The sequence below is a fragment of the Gymnoscopelus braueri genome (assembly GCF_963280865.1).
Source record: "Gymnoscopelus braueri genome assembly, chromosome: 4".
Taxonomy (NCBI): Eukaryota; Metazoa; Chordata; class Actinopteri; order Myctophiformes; family Myctophidae; genus Gymnoscopelus; species Gymnoscopelus braueri.
Genome location: NC_137605.1, coordinates 5,590,697 through 5,612,714, shown reverse-complemented (window position 1 = coordinate 5,612,714; position 22,018 = coordinate 5,590,697). Strand labels below are relative to the sequence as shown.

The 22,018-nt window shown below is 40.6% G+C and overlaps 3 protein-coding genes across 3 annotated transcripts in view; all 3 read right to left on the bottom strand.

The window, feature by feature from the left end:
* hs1bp3 (HCLS1 binding protein 3) overlaps window positions 1-22,018 on the bottom strand; it is a 259,964-nt gene that overhangs the window by 91,762 nt on the left and 146,184 nt on the right. The gene's annotated exons all lie outside the window — the stretch shown is intronic.
* LOC308083924 (HLA class II histocompatibility antigen, DR beta 5 chain-like) lies at window positions 820-6,184 on the bottom strand. Its single transcript, XM_080426346.1, has 6 exons — window positions 6,057-6,184; window positions 4,850-5,066; window positions 3,648-3,715; window positions 3,211-3,324; window positions 2,464-2,491; window positions 820-1,669 (listed from the first exon to the last, which is right to left on the bottom strand). The coding sequence occupies exons 1-5, from the start codon at window positions 6,136-6,138 to the stop codon at window positions 2,466-2,468; spliced, it is 507 nt and encodes a 168-aa protein (XP_080282472.1). The 5' UTR covers window positions 6,139-6,184; the 3' UTR covers window positions 820-1,669; window positions 2,464-2,465.
* LOC308084541 (H-2 class II histocompatibility antigen, A-U alpha chain-like) lies at window positions 10,467-20,360 on the bottom strand (the record flags this gene model as incomplete). The annotated part of the gene is made up of 4 exons (XM_080427208.1): window positions 10,467-10,597; window positions 17,765-18,046; window positions 19,051-19,296; window positions 20,303-20,360. 4 exons carry the CDS (start codon window positions 20,358-20,360, stop codon window positions 10,467-10,469), a joined length of 717 nt encoding a protein of 238 aa, XP_080283334.1.

The following is a 22,018-nucleotide window of genomic DNA, read 5'->3' as shown; positions in this document are numbered from 1 at the left end:
AAACACGGGAAAAACAAGCAAACACACACACACACAAACTAGAAAAAGTGCCCCTCGGAGCACAGGTCTCCGCCAGGTCAGGAAGGTTATTGTGGGCCAGCAATCTCCGGAATTTGCCAATCAGGATCGAATATGAAAAATCGGATGGATCCGTCTTGATCATTTGAGATAATGTGTACCGTCTGCGTTTTGCGTGATGTTTAGACAATTTGTATAGGAGTAATAAAAAAAAGAAGCTAAAATATGCCTCTTGGTGGCGCTATAATGAAAGACAGATTAATCAATTAATCAAGAAGCAGGTTGTTATTTTTTTAACATGTTTTTTTTAAATCATTTCTTATACTGTATATGAGTGAATCCACACGGGAAAAAAATCTAATTGATTCTTTTATGATTGACTAAATTGATTAGCCTTTATTATACTTTGTTGTACAATAGTGGAGTACAAAAATGATGAAAATTGCCGATCTACAAGCTCACACCGTGTTCGTATTGCCACGCGTTGTGAGCTTGTAGAACAGAATGTAACTTTTTTATATAATGGTTCATTAATCATAATCAAGGCAAAAGTTTTAAATTGATTTGAAGTCATATTGCCCAGTCCTACCTCAAACCTTTACCCTTTGCCTTACATGAAACTTTATTTATAATGAGACATTACATTCAAACCAAGCAATTTATAACTCAAATTTAACTTAAAATCACCCATGATTACATTTTTGTAAATGATCACATATAAATGATTACGTATTATAAATGATTACATGCTATAATGATTGCAACTCAAAAGTGATCACATATAAATTATTTATGGAAAATGATAAAATAAGATATTTTTCACAAGCATGCAGGGCCAACTTACTTCTTACCTACTGAGGGAAGCAATGATCAGAAAGAAAATTAGATTAGATTAGGTTGATATTTTTTCAGGCAGACGAACCTGTTTTTAAATTCTTATCTGACCTTTAATGTCGATTTTGTTCTCTCGTTATGTTTGTATTTCACTAACATTGATTGACCATGCTGTGCTGCATTTTATGATTTGTATTGTGATGTCTTTTGCCTGGACCCCAGGAAGAATAGTCTCCACTACCGTGTAGACTAATGGGGATCCTTAATAAACAAACAAACAAACAAACAAACAAACAAACTTCCTCTAACCATTATGTATTGGGGGTTTTAAATCTCGCCTCAAGACTCACTTCTTTTCACTAGCTTATAAATAAAGTTTGATTTGATTTGATTTACCAGTAAGGTTACCTCTGATTCTGTCTGTGATCATTTATCTTGTGCATAACACGGTAACATTTTTGCCACTGACATATTTATGTTTCTGTTGTCAGATGATGGTATAATTATAAAAAGTGATCTAATGAATGTTCACAAAATGCAAAGTAACTGCCATGTTTTGCCAGTTTTGTGAAAAGGGCTTATTAACCACGTAACCCCTATTACAAATAGCTTGTAGGTGGGTTATGTTTGCTGAATGTTCTATTTTCGTCTAATGTTTGCATATTATGACATGCCCAGAATAGGGTCCCTATGGTTCATAGTTTATAGGGTTAAAGTGGTCAAATCATCATTTTGCTGCTGTTACATGTATTTCAAAGCTTGGAACGACATGAATTTCCTCCTTTCTCCACCAGGGGGCAGCAGTGACTGTCTGCATCTGTGAAAACACAAACATCCAATAAAAACACATTGTTCTGTGAAAAGACAATAAACCATTAAGAATTAGACCAGTGGTTCTCAAACCTTTTAATGTTTGAGATCGTCTTAATGTTAAAGAACCCCAATAACTGTGAGAGTGAACAAATTGAACCAAATGGACCGTACTCTCTCAGAGTTACAGAACTGTAAGGGTCCATTTGGACCCTCGAGGAACCCTGAGGGTCCCTGGACCACACTCTGAGAACCACTGAATTAGACTTTATTAACTGTGTAAATTCAAAACCACACCGACGAACCAGATACATGTACAGTAGTAGTCTGACTGTTAAAACTGTCATGCTGACACCTTTATCTGACTATCTGAATCTGAATCACAGGAAACAGAACTATCTTAATCTGAGTGGGTGCATCCACACATGTACGTCAAGTAGTCGTACGGAAGTCCCATCCACTCCCATGTTATAGGAAAAACCGGAACGGTACTTCCGGTTTTTAACTTAACATGGGAGTGGATGGGACTTCCGTACGACAGCTTGACGTACATGTGTGGATGCACCCAATCACAGGAAACAGAACTAGGCAAACTGTTTTTACATTTATTCGACCAACAAGATTTGGTTCAATTCCATTTAATGTGTTTAAATACAGTTTCTACTCATTCTTTTAACACAACTCTCAAAACTGGTCACATACAAATATAATAAATAAATACAAGTTTTATAAACATGTGTTTGTGTCTAACAGGAAGAGGAAGTCAACGTGGATGTGTGGGAGGAGTCTAAATATTCTCACCTTCAGTTTGACGGCACCAGAATACGTCCTGATAGAAGAAGAGAGATGGTTAAAACAGGTGACAGACAGACAGACAGACAGACAGACAGACAGACCGGTCTAGTTATTACCTACTGTAATATCACATTAATATCACTAATACCACATTAATATCACATACTGTGTAACAAGGTCTGTCCAATTTGGTATAATGTGTCACATTTAATGTAGAGTTCTCCATTTCTTGCTTGGTTCTGCCCGAGCCTGACCCGGCCGGGCTGAGAATGTGAACTTGTAGATCGGTAAAGAATCCTTTAACTGCTTTAGACTGCTTTAGAGAACAGATTTATAGTTGGTGAAATGGCAATTGTTCTTACAAAATATGCAAAGTTGCACACTAAATAAAGTTAAATCCTCATTGTCACATCAGAAGCCTACTTTGTAATCTCTCTCTCTCTCTCTCCCTGACTGTCTCGCTATAGCTGCTGCTGCCTGGAATTTATACTTCGTCCTACAAAGGTCACGTATCGAGAACAGCAGCATATCTACAACCCACAAAACGTGGCATCTGCGTCGCATTCTGGCCTTGCAGCTCTGCTACAGGTATGTTCGGTGTGTAACACCACCATGCACCATCATCTAGCGATGCGTTAGATCGTGATGCATTGTGAGCATTTTTTTGTGCAGAAATGCAGAAAATAGAGAATTCTAGAATAGATTAGACATTGTTTCTTCCACTGGTAGTAAATTATTAAACATGTTAATGACCTTGCTTGTTCCACTGGTAGTAGATGAATCCAGACAGGAACAAGACCAGACCCAGAACCAGACCAGATGCTCCGATGGCGATCCTGTTCTTCTCTGACTCTGGCATGGAATCATCTGACAATACAACAATCAAACACTATTATATGACATGACATGACATGACATGACATGACATGACATGACATGACATGACATGACATGACATGACATGACATGACATGACATGACATGACATGACATGACATTATACAGAGCACAGTAAACAGATTACCTAGATTAGAGGAGAGTAAAACAGTGAATAATCCGATTAAAGTAATTACAGTAGAGTAAAAGAAGAGTACAGTAAACAGGCTACAGTAGGATACAGTACATGAAAACAGTGCAGTAATCAGATTACAGTAGATTACAGTAAAGACAAGTACAGTAGAGTAACTGACCCCAGTCCACTATTTTAGGCTCAGTCTGGCTGGGGAGTTCCACCATGCATGAGATCTTCTCTCCTGATCTGCACGCACTCGCGCACACACACACACACACACACACCCACCCACCCACCCACCCACCCACCCACACACACACACACACACACACACACACACACACACACACACACACACACACACACACACACACACACACACACACACACACACACACACACACACACACACACACACACACACACACTGTATTGGGTTAAAACATATTACACATTATTACTTCCATCAGTATATAACTTCATTTATCTTAAGTGAGTTTAAGTATTTTTGAGTTAACCATAAACAATCAATCTTGGAAAGACAGGCTTGTGAAGAAACACTATGTACATTTTGATGATTGTGGCCTTTGTTCAATAATCGGTTCAGGAATATAACATAATATCACACTTTGTTTTCTGGTCTCTGATTTTTCAATGTGCACACTATATCATTGTATTCAGGTCTAAAGAACACGGTTTCTGGCCTGGAAACCCGATGAATCTGCCAGACTGCCCGTTCAGAAACATTCTCTGTGCTCTTTAGATACCTCAATAAAATGATATACAGTGCAAATAAAAAAACAAGACATTCTTTTATTTTCCACAATCAATTATCTGACAAAGGTTGCAATCGTTAGAAATAGTGTTTGTTCATAAGCGTCACTTCAATCCATTCCATTGCCCTTCCAGTGTGTCTGTTCTTTACATAATCCATGAAGTAAACCAGGAAGTAAACAAACCATAGACGGCAATATTGTTGTGGAAACATTCTACCTCTCAGCAACTTTTAAATACAGTATTCCCAAATCACTTCTTTTCAGTACACTGAACATTCACCCTTGACCCATATGACTGGGTCAAGGGTACGGTATGTACTGTACTGATCTGTACTGGTGGTTAGTGGTGTGTGTGGTGCTGTAGGTGTGTATTGGGTGTGTAGAGGTGCGTACTTGGTGCCAAGGTACAAAACCTGGATGTAGAGGTGTGTGTTTCTATGTATTGGTGTCTATTAGGTGTGTACCTGGGTGTGTACTCCAGGAAGGAGTGGTAATGGTAGTAGAGGTGTGTCTTTCTATGTATTGGTGTCTAGTAGGTGGGTGTGTATTCCAGGGAGGAGTAGTGGTGTGTATTTCTATGTATTGGTGTCTATTAGGTGTGTACCTGGGTGTGTACTCCAGGAAGGCGTGGTACTGGTAGTACCAGTCTCCATCTCCCAGCTCATCAGAGGAGGACACATCAGAGGTGATTGGCTGTCTGTCTCTCAGCCATGTGACCAGGATCAGTTTAGGATAGAAGCCATAGATGCTGCACTTCAGCATGACTGTGTGTCTGCTGCCACCAGGGAGCGTCACTGAGCTCAGTCTCACATAGGGCTCCACTGGAATGACAAGAACATTATTATTATTATTATTATTATTATTATTATTATTATTATTATTATTATTATTAGTAGTAGTAGTAGTAGTAGTAGTAGTAGTAGTAGTAGTAGTAGTAGTAGTAGTAGTAGTAGTAGTAGTAGTAGTAGTGGTGGTAGTGTTATTAGTGTTATTATTATTATTCTCCCTACCTCAACATGTAATTGTTTTTAACTTACAAATGTTCTGTTATGGTTTTATTTTTTGTTGTTTCTGTGTTTTATATCTGTATGTGCCTTAATTGTTGATTTTTTGTGTATGTAATCTCGACAGCATTGCAAATGAGGGTAAACCTCAATGCTCTTTTCGAGAATAAATAAAGGTTTCAATTAATTATTAATACTGTATTATTATTATCATTTACACATTAATAATGATAATAATTATTATTATTACAGTGTTATTATTATTAATATTGTCATTTACACATTATAATAAGGTTTGGCCAACGGATGGTGGCAGATAATATTGAAATATTTAACCAACGTCTATATGTGAAGCAGCTTGTCTTACATTATTCTGCAGTTTGTTACAGTGTAGAATACAATAATAAAATGCAATTTGAACACATTACATAATTCTAATATCATCATACAAAAGTAATTCTACCTCTGCAATAGATAAGTTATAGATTTATAGATAGATATTCTAGTTCAGTTACACGCACACGCACGCACGCACACACACAATTTTCATTCATGATGTTATTTTTGTTATTAAATAGAACAAAGCAAAACTAGCAGATCCACAAGCTCACAAAACGTTGCATCACAACTTGTCAATCAGCTGTAGTATATAGGGCTTAAGTGTTAGGTGTTGTGAAATGTTTATCATCACCTCCATTAGAATATTGTTAACACCATTAATAATCTCTAAAAATAAATGCATTTATATTGTTTTATGTTATTGTGTATGAGGTGATGGGTTGTAGTGCAGTTCTGAGATCAGCTCACCTCTCTTATCCAGAATAGCGTAGTAGTCTACATCAACGTGGGGTTTGCAGTATAGCTCTCGCTGTGCTCTCATTGTAGCCATGTATGCAGGTAGTATATTCCACTTCTCTGCCTGCTTCACACCAAACTCAGTGTATCCAACCCACTCCCCCACCCTGCTGTCAAACCTGACAAACTCTTGTTTATAGAGATAATATGTTCTCAGGAACTGTGTATCCTGTAGCTCAGTGGAGTTAAACACACAATAATCAACCCAATATAATAGATATCCATCTGGAAATAGAAAAGTTAATTATGTTAATCAATCTTCATATTTCTGTTATAAAGTCATGAATGTGTGAATTGTTACTGACTGTTTAGTTGTTAATAAAGTAGATAAACGAAGTTTACCTGCTGCATGGAAACAGATGAAACACAGTGAGACACAGAGCCAGAGTTTAGTTGAAATCATGTTGATGAGTTGAGATGTTTCAGAGTTTAGTTGAAGTGTTGTTGAGTTGAGATGTTTCAGAGTTTAGTTGAAGTGTTGTTGAGTTGACATTCTGTAACTGAACTGACTTCTCCAGCGGTCTCGGATGCTTCAAAACATCCATGAGGAAGTGAGGCCTGGCGGACGGAGCATCATGTGAGTGTGGGGAGCCAGAGCAGACCGCTGACCACATAATCACCTTCTGTATTCTGTATAAACCACCCCCGGCCTCTTCGATGTGGGACCTGAGACGAGGGCAGTGGTGGAAAAAGTACTCAAATTATTTACTTAAGTAAAAGTATCCTAATACTCTGTTCCAAGTAAAAGTCCGGAATTCAAAATTTACTTGAGTAAAAGTACAAAAAGTATTGGCATCAAAATGTACTTAAAGTACCAAAAGTAAAAGTACTAGAATGTTTGAAAATAGCAGATCTACAAACTCACAACGTGTCGCATCGCGACACGTTGTGAGCTTGTAGATCTGCTATTTTCAAATAGCCTAGGTATAAAAGGACTAAAGTGGTTAATGCATGCCTTATAATATAGAATGTATATCTGAAAAGTAACTAGTAACTAAAGTTTTCAAATAATTGTAGTGGAGTAAAAGTACAATATTTGTCTCCGAGATGTACTGGAGTAGAAGTAGAAGTATTGAAAATAGGAAATACTTTAGTAAATTAAAAGTACCTCAAAATTGTACTTAAGTACAGTACTTGAGTAAATGTACTTAGTTACTTTACACCACTGGCCGCATTATTAGTATTTTTTTTTTTTTTTAATTATTATTATTATTATTATTATGATATTACCCCTACAGTAACAGAAGGGATGTTCATGTACAATTCACCAGTGAACTAGAAAGCAGAACTAAAGTCTATTGACTTTGCTTTATTGGCTGTTGGATTAGGTCAATCATTTATTGAAACGTATTGAAATGTATTGAACATTTTCTGGCAACGGATGCAATCCTCTACGCCAGACGCAACACAATGTAAATATTTCCTTTCAAATTGCAACATTCACAATTCACAATGAACTACCCTTCAACCCATCAACCCACCCCACCCCACAAATTACTCCACAACCCACATACAATCCCCCAATATACATACGGTACACGCATAATTTCATATTTTACATTAAAATGTTAAAATCTGTTGGTTAACCAGTCTATGAAGTTACAAGCCAGCCCTGTAATTGTACAAAAAGTATTTTGATGACCAGAATTTGTCAAGTCTATTCTTGACGGTATTGACTGAAAGAGCCTGGACCACTTCCTCTGGAAGTTCCATATTTTTTGTCTCTTTTATAAATAAGAACCGAAAATGAATTGGGGAAAAAAAGCTCTGTCTGTGCAGCACAGTCTATTCACAGTGTCTATTGAAATGACAGCGAACACAGCCATAAAGGAAGCGATAAGGAAGCTATAAAGGTATCCTTTAGCCTTAGATACACAAACCTTCTGTGTAGGAGTGTCTTTAATCATAGTAATTTATTAAACAGTGTTGATATGATTGACCTAATCTAACAGCCAATAAAGCAAAGTCAATAGACTTTAGTTCTCCTTTCTAGTTCACTGGTGAATTGTACATGAACATCCCTTCTGTTACAGTAGGGGTTGAAGGTATACAGTTAGTTAAAATGTAAATGACAAAATCTCAATAACATTGCTCTGGTTTAGCATTGCCTGGGTTTAGTGTTAACCACTTTCAATGTGGCGTCCCTATTTTGTCATTATAGGCGAACATTTTCAAAAATACAACTTCTAATGTTCTAATAAAGCAGTGCTTCATTGTATGAGCCTAATGTACTTGGCTACAATCATAAGCATCTACATGTAGCTATTATACTTGTATGTCAAATATGGTCTGAAGAATCAATAGAGAATTCTGGACATTTGAATCTGGAAAGTATGGACTTTTGAAATGGAAAATGTGTAGATTATAAGTGTCACTGATGGCCGGGATTTCTGACTAATAAACATTAATAGTTGGACTCTTTTTAAACATTTAAATATTTGGGCTTGCTGTAAGGTATTAACACATTCATTGCCAGGTATTAATTAATTAATTCATCCGCCACTGCCAGCGGTTTTACCTTATTTTGAGTCTTTTAGACGATCCACAACCAATGGGTTGGGTTGGCCAATCAGGGAAGCCGGTACCCACACTATGCCAAACACACAGAGACTTGTGTGTTCTCCCCAGACCCGCTGACAGATATTTACAGACATTCACATATTTTCAGTTCTCGGACACCGTTGGTCCAACCAACTTGCCACTTGCACTATACACACCAGATCATATGGGACACACACAAGGTATGCCTGGGACACAGACAGACTGACCTTTGGGGTGACACCCCAAGTGGAACTAGGGCAGCCCCCCCTCCTTCAGGGACCCCAACAGGTGACACCAACAGCACATGATGGCAGGGCCATCTGTGATGCTGAGGGAACATACAGTAGGGCTGAGGGAACACAGGGTTGAGGGAACATAGGGCTGAGGGAACATAGGGCCTAATTTGGATGATTCATTTTCTGTTAGGGATTGAGGTAACATAGGGCTGAGGGAACATAGGCATGACCCCGCCAGGAAAGTGCAGAGGACCCAAAAGCAGGACTCGAGGCAGGAAGGATAAACTCAAAGTATTTATTAACCAAACGGAAACAGGTAAATACAAGTAGGCAAGTTTAAATTCTGAGGTCTAACTGCCAAACATGAAGTGGACTCTCCAAACATGGTCAACGGACCGACATGTACATAGTCAAACACAGGGCTTAATGGGATTAACAGGACACAGGTGAACTCAACAGACAATTAAGAGATGATTGGCAGAGGGACTAACAGGACACAGGTGGAGATAACTAATAATCACAGGGAGGTGAGACAAGGCAGGTAAACAGTAACTAGGCAGACAGGAAACATTAGGAACAATACTACAAAATAATACAAGATACAGAACACCAAGGCAACAACAGAGTAACAGAATACAAGACTAATACAGAACAACAGGGCAGGAACAAGGGCAGAGCAAGGCAGGAACAAGGGCAGAGCGGGGCAGAAACAGGGCAGGGAACAAAAACAGAACTGGCAGGGGCAGGGTAAAAATACTGGGCCAGCTGAACTGTACAGCGCAGGACGGGACTGGGCTGGGGAAGGGCAAGACAGAAATGGGCAGAAAGGGAGGCAAGCAGAAAAGCTGGACAGAGGAGCAGACGACATTCAAAAGGACAAATATAAGGACATACACATTCATTCAACCAGGCGAGACAGAACACAGCCAACAGACAGCACACAGACTAGCCGACGGGCAGGCAACTAGCTGTACTGCTGATAAACGGGACAGAGAAACGAGGAAACACAGATAGTCAGACGAGAGGAAAACCAAGACATAGACAGAGGGACAGACGTACAACCAACGAGGCTGACAGACTTACAGATGGACGAACAATACAAGCAGACAGGGACTCACACAGAAAGGCAGGTGGGCAGACACAGACAGACATGCAGAAAGGCACATAGATAAACACATAGCAGCCACAAGTTGAGACAGACCAAGTGACAAACAAATCAATTGACAGACAGACAGGCACGCGGACATACAGGTGGACTGACACAAAAATAGGCGGAAATACTGTCAGAGGAAAGACTGAAGGACTTGGGAGTAAACAGGTGGACAAGCTGACTGGCAGACAGGCTAGCAGACAAACATAAGGGGAGACACGCTGACAAACAGGCAGGGAGAGCGGTCAATGAGCGGTTGATGTTGTTTATCACTCACCCAATCACAGAAACATAACCTTGATTTGAAATCAATTAAATTAGAAAACAACATACTGTATAATCCTACAGACCTGTTAATTTAAGTGATTGAACTGTTTGTGTTAAGATAATGAGAAACAATGACCATGATCATAATTGAAGAACACGATTAAATGATTAAATTAAGACATTGCATTCATTTCCTTTGATGAGGAAGAAGGTTCCCATAGCAACCCCCAGCAGACCCAGGGTCAGCCCCACAGCACAGAACACAGCAGGACCCACACTGGACTGGATCTGATCCACATCTGGAGAGGCACACACACACACACACACACACACACAGTCAGTCTGTGAGTGTGGCTTAAGTCAGCCTTTCAAACCTGTTCGCCCTACCCTCTAATGTAATGTATCCTTCCTTGGAACCCTAATTCCAGCCTCCATGGAAGCCTATTAGGCCTAACAAAAGACGGAGATGGAATAAACAGACCTATATAGACCAATTATTTGTTTATGTTACAGGCCTCAGACATGAGTTACCTGTGAGCAGAAGATGTGTCCTATTTTATACAGGGAAAATATAGACAAGAGACATAAGTTGCGTTTTTCCTAGTAGGCTGTAGTCTGTCACTTTATTAACATAATCTTATTTTCCTTTTCTTTTCTCTTTTTCTCGTTAAGTTCAATCAAATATTTCATATTTGACAATTTACCTTTTGACAAACTTCTACTGTTATAATACAACTTCTACACATTGGTCTGTTTTTTCTGTTGTCACATTTCACCAATAATAATGTTGACAAAATATGTGCTCCAGAACTCACTGCTTTAACAGTCTCTGTAATTTACTTCATCAGTTAGCACTGTAATGCTGTTTTAACTAAGCATGAGTTCATGCTTAGTGTTACGTCCCAGATGGTGGTCCAGGAGGAAGGGACGGTAACATATACCCAAATTATATAATTGAGACAGACAGAAGTTGAGGTCAACTGAAAAGTTGTTTATTAACAAACTAAGTGAACCAAAAATAAATGAATGCCAGGTAACAATACAGGGAGGGTCAGGTGGTGCCAAAGGAAAGAATGTAGTAAAACCAAAACTCAGTCTAAACAAAATAAAGATATTACTAACTCACAAGAGAAACAAATCCTTCCTACTCTAACAAAGAACAGAAAATACAATGGGTGGCACTCACCTCTAGACTAGTGGGATTAAACACTGGAATTACCTACGTGCAATATGTACAGGGTACCCCAGAGCTAAACTGCCCCCCCCCTGTACTAAACGTTTGGCAAAAGGTCAGAAAGTCTTTATAAGACTGGAGGTGAATTAGTTAGGACAATACATGGAGCAAACAAATGAGCTGCTGGAAGCATGGTGGGGAAGAGAGAAAGATGGCCGCCGTCACAGGTGCTTTATATATGATGACGATGGAGGTGATTGGTGGAGTGATGAGGGGAAGGACCAACCGGTGGTGAGAGGCGGAGTTGAGTTGAGTGAATGGGCTGGACCTGAGAGTGAGTGACAGAGAGCAGCAGGCAGAGAGTAGCAGGGAGAAAAACACCATACACAGTCTCCCCATAAACATACAGTCTCCCCAAACCCATACACGTAACACCTCCCACCCTAAAGACACAAACAAAATGTTTGTGGCTACAAAACACCACTCTTACAGACTGCGGGAGAGAGCGTCTGCTAAGACATTCTCGGAACCTTTCTTATGACGTATTACTAAGTTATAATTCTGTACAATAAGGGCCCAGCGCATGAGTCGCTGGTTCTGGTTATACATCCTGGATAGAAAAACCAAGGGGTTATGGTCTGTGTAAGCTACCACAGGAAGTATACTGGACCCTACATACACCTCAAAGTGTTGTAATGCAAACAGAAGTGCCAGTGTTTCCTTCTCTATGGTTGAATACCTGAGCTGGTGTTTGTTAAACTTCCTAGAGAAGTAACAAACTGGATGGTCGAGTTCCTGGTCATCTGTTTGCAACAAGACTGCACCGGCTCCAGTACCGCTCGCATCTACTTCTAACTTAAAAGGAAGAGTAAAGTTTGGAGCTGAGAGGACAGGTGCACTACATAAGAGGGCTTTTACGCTCTCAAAAGCACTCTGGCACTCACTGGTCCAGACAAAGGGCCTAGAGATACTGGTTAGGGCAGTGAGCGGAGTCACCACTGAGGAAAAATTCTTACAAAAACCACGATAGAATCCGGCCATGCCTAGAAAACGGCGCAATTCTCTTCGAGTGGTAGGCCTCAGGAAAGCAGTGATGGCAGAGACCTTGGCATCAATGGGCCTCACTTTTCCTTGGCCTACCTCTTTACCAAGGTAGAGAACTGTGCCTTTCCCAAACTCACATTTGGCTAGGTTGAGGGTTAAAGAAGCATTTGCTAAACGACTAAAAACTTCTCTCAGGGTTGACACATGTGAAGTCCAGTCTGAACTGTACACTACAATATCATCTAGATATGCCTTACAATGGGGGACATCCCCCAATACCAGATTAATGAGCCTCTGAAAGGTAGCAGGAGCATTACACATACCAAAAGGCATCACTGTATATTGGCAGAAATGATCAGGTGTCACAAAAGCAGAAACTGTGGATGCTTGATATGTCAAAGGAACCTGCCAATATCCTTTGAGCATATCAAGCTTACTCACATAAGTAGATGGACCAATCTCATCAATACAGTCATCAATCAGTGGCAGTGGATGAGCATCTTGTACCGTTACTGCATTCACCTTACGAAAATCAGTGCAAAACCTTGGGCTTCCATCTGACTTGATGTCTAACAAACATGGGGAACTCCATGGACTGGAGCTAGGCTTAGCAAATCCATGTTTTAACAAATACTCAACCTCTTTTTTCATTGTCTCCCGCTTAACAGGATTAACCCTATAGGCCCGCTGTTTGATGGGCCTAGCAGTGGTTAGTTTAAGGTCATGTCGGAGAACTGAAGTTTGAGATGGAATATCACTGAATAAACTTGGAAAATCCAAAATCAGATTCTCTATATCACTCAAGTGATCCTCTGGCAGGTGAGACAGAAAGGAAGGTAGATTCAACAACATTTCAGAATTTGCTAGTCTTGCACCCTGTGGGGTTGCGTTGCGCAACACCAGCCCATCATCATCAGGTTGAGAATCGCAGACCTTAGAATTTAATGCTACACCTAAAACTGCAGGCTCTGGAGACCTAGTTGGAACTTCATCCCCAGAGTGATACAGCTTTAGCATGTTAACATGGCACACACGGGACTGGCGCCTTCGGTCAGGGGTGCGAATAACATAGTCTGTCTCACTGATTTTTTGCTCTACCAGATAAGGACCAGAGAAGCGAACAGAGAGAGCGGAACCAGGTACTGGTAACAAAAGTAACACTTTATCTCCTGTGTTAAAGGAACGAGCAACAGCTTTCTTGTCAAAGTGTTGTTTCATGGTCACTTGAGAAGAGGCTAATGCATTTTTGGCTAAGGAACAGGCCTGCTTTAAGCGTTCTCTAAACTGATTAACATACTCAGGGACTGATTGAGAAGTTGCTTCAACATTAACCAACTGCTCCTTAAGGACTTGGAGGGGGCCCCTGACAGTATGTCCAAAAACTAGGCTAGCAGGACTGAAACCTAGTGACTCCTGAACAGTTTCACGAACTGCAAACAAAACAAGAGGAATGCTCTCATCCCAACTTGCTTTTGACTCAAGACAGTGTTTCCGCAGCATTGACTTCAGTGTCTGATGAAATCTTTCTAATGCCCCTTGTGTCTGAGGGTGATAGGCACTAGACACCCTGTGTTTAATGCCTAAAGTTTTAAGCACTTGTGCAAACAGTCTCGATTTAAAATTAGTGCCTTGATCTGTTTGCACAAACCGAGGTAGGCCAAAGGTAGAAAAGAACTTGGTTAAAGCTTTAATGACCACTTTAGCAGTAATTGTGCGCAGGGGAATGGCTTCTGGAAACCTGGTTGCAGCACACATAATGGTTAGAAGATACTGATTCCCCGACTTTGCTTTGGGTAAAGGACCCACACAGTCAACTATGACTGTCTCAAAAGGCTCTCCTATAACAGGAATAGGATGAAGAGGTGCAGGAGGAATAACTTGGTTTGGCTTACCCACCAGTTGACAAGCATGGCATGCACGACAGTACTGAGCAACATCATGTTTCAGTCTAGGCCAGAAGAAGTTCTTCAGGACCCGGTCATATGTCTTGGTTACACCAAGATGACCGGACCAGGGATGGTCATGAGCCAAGGACAGCACCTTTTGTCGATACTGTTGAGGTACCACCAGCTGGTGGCATGTGCCCCAATCCAACCCCTCTGCAGCAGGATTAGACCAGGCGCGCATTAGCATACCATCTTCAAGATAGTATGCCACCTTCTTGGCTTTTGCTTCCTCTTTGCCTAGAACAGAGGCCAAACACTTGGCAAGGGTACTGTCACCCTGTTGCTCTACCATGTACTGTGCACGGTCAACCGGCAGGTTTAAATCATGAGCATCTTGCACTCCCACACCTTCAGGTTCTACATTAACTGTGGTCTTTGTTTTTTCTACCAAGGCCTCCCCTGTGTCTGAACCTAGGAAAGACTCAGACAAATCAACGCCAAATTTCTTTCTCTGAGCTCTAGTAACTACACATGCCGGAAACACATCAGGGTACTGCTGGAACACTTCATCAGACACCGAGTCAATGGTTGGCTTGTCTATCACCTCTGGTACTGGCACTACTTTACCACCTGCAATGTCATTAGACATTATGAAGTCTACACCCCTCACAGGCAAAGCATTGCGGACAGCCACTTTGAAAAATCCACTCACCAATTCAGAGTGTACGTGGACTCTATGCAGTGGTACTGGAACAAATCCCATTTCAATACCTTGCACTATTGCATTAGACTGGCAGGAGGAACTCTCAGACAGTGACAGTACATCAGCAAGGATAAACGATTGTGACCCACCAGTATCCCTCAATATCCTAACTGGCTTCTGGTCTTTAGGATCCCCAGTTAGAGAGACTAACCCCTTAAAAATGAAAGGTTTGAAACAATCATCTTGTGCACTTTGCTGAGGGGGAGGAGCCCCCGTGCGGGACCCTGAGATAGTCTTAATCAAACTCACAGGTTTTGTTTGCGAAGGGCCAGATGAAAAACCAGGCGATTGTTGTTTCCTCTTTAACGTTAAACAATCAGAAATTAGATGGCCTTTTCTACGGCAATAGTAACACTCACGTTCTTCCCTTGAGGATGAAAAATCTCCTTTTGCTTTTTCAGGCTGTGAGAAACCTTGATCTGTTTTCACAGACTTAAACACAGAGGGCTTGGCTGCTTGATAAGGCCCAAACACCTGCTTATGGGTGAGGACAAACTCATCAGCATGAATGGCTGCTTGTGGCAAGTCTGACACCTTTCTCTCATTTAGATAAGTGACTATCTTTTCTGGCATTGAATTTTTAAATTCTTCCAACAGGATCAGCTCACGGAGAGAATCAAAGTCCTGTACTTTAGTGGCAACGCACCATTTGTCGAACAAAACTCCTGTCTCCCTTGCAAATTCCACATAGGACTGACCACTGGCCTTTTTGTGGTTCCTAAATTTCTGTCGGTATGCCTCAGGCACTAATTCATAAGCACGTAAAACGGCACCCTTGATTTTTTCGTACTGTAATGCCTCCTCTAATGACAGAGAGGAAACTACTTCTTGAGCTTTTCCACTCAATTTGCACTGAAGCAAAACTGGCCAAACATCGTTAGGCCACTTTAAAGATTGCGCAATGCGCTCGAAGACACTGAAATAAGAGTCAACCTCTGACTCCCGGAAGGGGGGTACCAACGCAACATTTTTCGCTACATCAAAGGGGCGGGTTGGTACAGATTGAGAAGAAAACTGTTTAACTTTTTGCATCTCAACGTCAAGTTGCTTCAATTTAACTTCCTTCTCAGCGTCAATTTCTAACCGCCTTAATTCTAATTTGTGATCATACTCCGCCTTCGTAGCTCTTTCCTGAGCTTCCACCTGAAGGCGGGCAATACGAACTTTTATCCTAGCCTTGTCACTAGAAACACTTGATCGAGTGGACAATGTAGGCGACACAGGAACCTCAGGCTCCTCCTGGTCTCCACCTGGTGGAGCTTTTTCAGGTGACCCATGTTCGACAACACCTTCTACCTGCTCTGCAGGAGTAGGTGGAGGAACAGTCAAAATCTCTAACTCAATAAGTTTCTCCAAAACTGAAATCCTAACCTCTTGCTTAAGTATTGGTTTTAAGATAGGAATATTAAAATACGCTGCCAGGGCAAGTAAATCATCTTTCAAAAATGTGTTGAACTGTTCAAACGTTGGCTGCTCAAGAAACGCTTTGATGTCAATCATGACTATGTAATAACACTGTTATAAACAACTTCACAATTCACAACATCCATCTGTCTTTAGAGTCTCAATTATGTAATCAGGGTATTATATTTTGGGATCATGAGGATCCCGGACGAGCCCCCAAATGTTACGTCCCAGATGGTGGTCCAGGAGGAAGGGACGGTAACATATACCCAAATTATATAATTGAGACAGACAGAAGTTGAGGTCAACTGAAAAGTTGTTTATTAACAAACTAAGTGAACCAAAAATAAATGAATGCCAGGTAACAATACAGGGAGGGTCAGGTGGTGCCAAAGGAAAGAATGTAGTAAAACCAAAACTCAGTCTAAACAAAATAAAGATATTACTAACTCACAAGAGAAACAAATCCTTCCTACTCTAACAAAGAACAGAAAATACAATGGGTGGCACTCACCTCTAGACTAGTGGGATTAAACACTGGAATTACCTACGTGCAATATGTACAGGGTACCCCAGAGCTAAACTGCCCCCCCCCTGTACTAAACGTTTGGCAAAAGGTCAGAAAGTCTTTATAAGACTGGAGGTGAATTAGTTAGGACAATACATGGAGCAAACAAATGAGCTGCTGGAAGCATGGTGGGGAAGAGAGAAAGATGGCCGCCGTCACAGGTGCTTTATATATGATGACGATGGAGGTGATTGGTGGAGTGATGAGGGGAAGGACCAACCGGTGGTGAGAGGCGGAGTTGAGTTGAGTGAATGGGCTGGACCTGAGAGTGAGTGACAGAGAGCAGCAGGCAGAGAGTAGCAGGGAGAAAAACACCATACACAGTCTCCCCATAAACATACAGTCTCCCCAAACCCATACACGTAACACTTAGTTTACTAAGTAAACTTTACTTACTATGTATACCGGCAGCCATGTGGCCCATTAGTTAGATTTGATCAGTAACCTCTGGAGAACAAACAATGTGATTACTTACCTTGTAGTTTATTGACTAGAGTTTATGCTTAGTTTGCTTACTATGTATGCCGGTCTTGCACTTATATGTCACTCTGGATAAGAGCGTCTCCTACATGCCTAAATTGTACATATTTATGGACAGGGTTTATTTTATCAGGACAGTGTTCTTACCCCACACTCTGGTCTCAGGTTCAGTCAGTGACAGGTGGTTCACTGTACAGCTGTAGATGTCTCCCTGCTCTGGTCTGAACTTCAGCCTGGAGAACTGGTAGAAGGTTCCATCTTCGTTGGGGTACGGCACGGTGACAGTGATGTCACTGGTCACGTTGTGGTTGTTTCTGGTCCATGTGACGTGAACTGGAGCAGGATAGAAACCAGTCACATGACAGACGAGAGAGTTGTCCACTCCCAGTTCAACATAATCTCTGGGGTAGATGGAGCTGCGAGGTTCTTCTGAAGACACATAAAATACACAAAGACACAGAGACGTTACATACTGTTGAAACAATCTGTCATATCTCGACTCGGGGCTGAGTACCTGGTAAACGTCTAGACATGAAGATTGCAGCTTGAGACAGAACAAGAACCCCATATAGTGTTTTTAAAATGGGCCACTTCCCTAGAAGCGTGTGACTACTGCAGCTGACTCCGCATCATACTTTCTCCAAAAAGGAGAAGGTCAAATTGAGTAGGTTTGGAGAGTTGAAGTGAGAACCGAAGTCCTCCAGAAATGCGGAACCAGCCCAGTCAGAAGTGAACTGGTTGACCCCGGCCATGAAGTTACACAACAGACACGTGTATCTTACACGTGAATGATACGGGTCAATCTGGAAATTCCCTTGTTGCAGGAAGTTCCCTGTTCCATAATAGAGAGACAGGTGGAAGATGCACGTGAAAGATACAGGTCAATCACCGGTCAAGTGCTTAGCCTGCTCCACATGACCTCAACTAGAGAATCCCTATTTTACAGGGATGAGTAAGATGACATTTTTTCAAATTACGAGTAAAGGCAATTCATAACAAGAGATCATAAACATATATATATATATATATATAGATGTGGAATTTATGGCACATAATGTGAGAACGTAATACTTTATGTTCCCCTCCAGAGGGAGGGAGAGCAATCGTTTCTCAAGACAAAGGCATAATTAGCACATAGGTTATTTGATTAAAATATAACTTCTAAAGTTTTTGATTCACTTGAATTAATCATGTTCTTTCATCTTAGTTTATTATGTCTCAAAACAATGCATTAGCCACATGCAGTGGGCCCCCCTCCGCCCTCTACACAAATCTCTTAGAAAAGCAGATCTACAAGATCTATTGTCGTTGAATGTTCTCCCCAGAATAGGGACACTAGGGTACATGTGGTTAAATGATTTAATTGATGTAAAATATGTTTAACAGTAGTTAATAATTATTGTTGTTGTCTTTAGTATTTCTGTATACAGTACCTGGTTCCAGTGGTAGGTTCTTCAAGGCTGTTCGACATCTGTTCAGGCTTTCTTTGCAGACCTGCTGCTGATTCAAAGCTACTCCATACTGTCCTGGGTAGGTGATTGGCACTATGAACTTAGGCTGAGGCATCTCCTCCTTCCCTTTGATGAAGTCTGCGTACCAGATCACCTCACCATCCACTCCATACATCTCCTCTCCATCTGTGTCTGAACAGCCAGTGATGGCAATGTCCTTATGCATGACTGGAAAGAAAACAAAGATGAAATTAAATTAAACAACTTCTGTAACAATGGCTCATCAGACCATCAGATATTAAAGAATCATGCTTGGTCCTGAAGTTGAATATGAAGTGAAAGGTTGAATAGTGGTAGCTTCCTGTAAAACAGATGTACTGAAACATTGGATTCATTGTTTTTATAATATTGTTAGCCTGATTCGTATGAAGACAGGAGAATCCAGTCTTGATCACTTGACTAGAGATAATGTGTACCGAGTTGCATGATGTTTGGACAACATTTGTAGGAGTAGCCTAATATATTTTAAAAAAAGTGTTGCAAAATTCGGCCTCCAAGTGGCGCTATAATAGGGGAATGTTAAAAGGTGGCATTTTTTCCTCAATGTAGTGCGAATGTGTGTGCAAAGTTTCACCGCAATCGGACTTGCTTTCATGATTTGCAGCATTTTGTTCAAAACGGGACACTCCTGCAAACTTTAGATGTCAATCTTAGCCAATCGAAGCCAATTTTAGACAATCAGGATGGAATATGATAAATATGAAACACCCCTTTCGTTTAATGACTATAGACTGTTGACTGTGTTCCGATTTGCGGGATTTTTGGACGAAATCTGTAGCTACAGTACTGTCAAAAAAGGTTCTGCTCTGGCATCCAGGGAGAGTGTGTGCGCAGTTTCGCTGCGATCAAGCCAACGGTGCCGGAGATTAGCTGTTCACAGACGGACACACACACACACACACACACACACACACACACACACACGCACACACACACCCGCGCGCGGGCGTCCGGACGGCCGGCCGGCCGGACGGACGGACGGACGGACAGGGTTCAAAACATACTCTCTCTCTATGCTTTTGGTCTGGCAGAGACAACAAATATGCTGCATAACCATATAAATGTATACTTAATATCATAACAGTAGATACATGTATGTTATATAACAACAGTAGAAATATAAATGTATATAGCGTAAATGTATATTTTAACAACATGAGTCTGATATACGTACGGTAAGCTTTGACACCAAGTACAGAGGAGAGGATGAGGAGGGCTGCTGTAATCTTCATCATCGCAGATCAAATCAAACCTGAACTAAACTGAATTAATCGTAATAATAGATCTGATTAAACAGATCAGAACAAATAGATCAGAATAAACAGATCAAAATAAACAGGTGTTGACTTCAAGAGAAGCTCGAGTCTGAATGAGAAGGAAGGAGGATTTGTTCTGCAGTTTAGAATAATCAGCCAATCAGATTATTATAGTATAAGATACGATGTTGCATCATCTGTATCCAGGAAGACGACAGTCTAGACTGTTTAGTAAAACATGGTTGGAGAAAGAAAGAAGGAAACAAAATTATAATAATTATAATAATAATGTTTATTGTCCCCGAAGGGATACTTGTCTTCACTTGTCTTAAAATGTTCAGGTATTTGACAGTTTTTACTGTTTTTAACAGTAGCCTACTATATTCAGTATTTTGGCAAATAAACTCTTATATTGTACTTTTTTTGCCCATTCTTCTCTAGTGCCCAGTCCCCCCCCTCGCCCCATTGCCCAGTCTTCCTGGTGCCCATTCTTCTTTAGTGCCCACTCCTCTCCCCCCAAAGTTCCCACTCTTCCAAGGTGCCCACTGGCACACTGGCATAAGTGTGAGAGAGAGTATTTATCTTTTTAATAAAAAAAAATTAAAAAATTAAGTAGTCAATTAAATGAAGTCCCCTCACATCTGTATGCAAATTACATCCTGCACATAATTCTACATTCATTCAAACTCTGAACTCTGAACATTCAAACTCTAATGATCATTACAATGTCCTGATGAAAAATAAAATAAAGGTTGTTATGTATGTTCTTCACATTATCATCAGAACCGTTCATGTGATCAACTTCACACATGCTGTATACACTTGTTATTCTATAACCACATGAACCCTAGCTTCACTTTTCTGGTTCAATTGACTCTGTGATTATGTAGCTTAGTCATACTTCTCTCTTTTTATCTTTGTATCTATAAAAACAAAAACAAAAAATAAACAATTAGTGTCAATATGAGATATATAGTTGTATAAGCCTGTACAGTAAGCCTACAATACTGTACCATATAGACCAGTAGTTCTCAGTCCTTTTCATGTCAAGGACCCCCATATTAATATGCATTTGTCCACGGACCCCCTTCTGAAAATATGTTGTGTCAGTGAGTGGAGACGTGTGTGTTGTTATAATGTTAAAAACAAAGCAGATCTACAAGCTCACAATGTGCTGTGACACCTTGTGAGCTTGTAGATCGTCTATTTTCAAATAGCCATTGTGTATAGGGTTAAAGTGGTTAAAGTTAAAGTGATTGTGATGCTATGTTAACACATTTTGCTGGGGACCCCCTGGGACCCCCTCAAGAACCACTGTCATAGTCAATTCATAGACTTGAACAATGCTGTTGTCAAGTAAAGATTTATTAAATATTTCCACTGCCCAGTTTACAAGTTGATAATAAACCTGGTTACAATACAACACATTAATCAATGAATCACTATAACAGTAAAGGTTTGATATCACATGTACTTACAATACAGCAGTGACAACATCACAGGCAGTGAAATTATTCTACTTAAAGGGCAAGAACACTTTGGTAGAGGTTTGGGTTGTGTAGTTACCTTGCCATGATGTAACTCCAATGTTAACGTCCTGTTAATTTTGCTATTTTTATTAAGAAGAAAACCCG

Coding starts and splice junctions, on each gene's coding strand:
- LOC308083924 (XM_080426346.1), bottom strand. CDS start 6,138: ATGGCTACAATGAGAGCACAGCGAGAGCTATACTGCAAACCCCACGTT. Junction 5,067..6,056: donor CGCTATTCTGGATAAGAGAG/GTGAGCTGATCT, acceptor TTGTCATTCCAG/TGGAGCCCTATGTGAGACTG. Junction 2,492..3,210: donor CTACCAGTGGAACAAGCAAG/GTCATTAACATG, acceptor TTCTTCTATCAG/GACGTATTCTGGTGCCGTCA.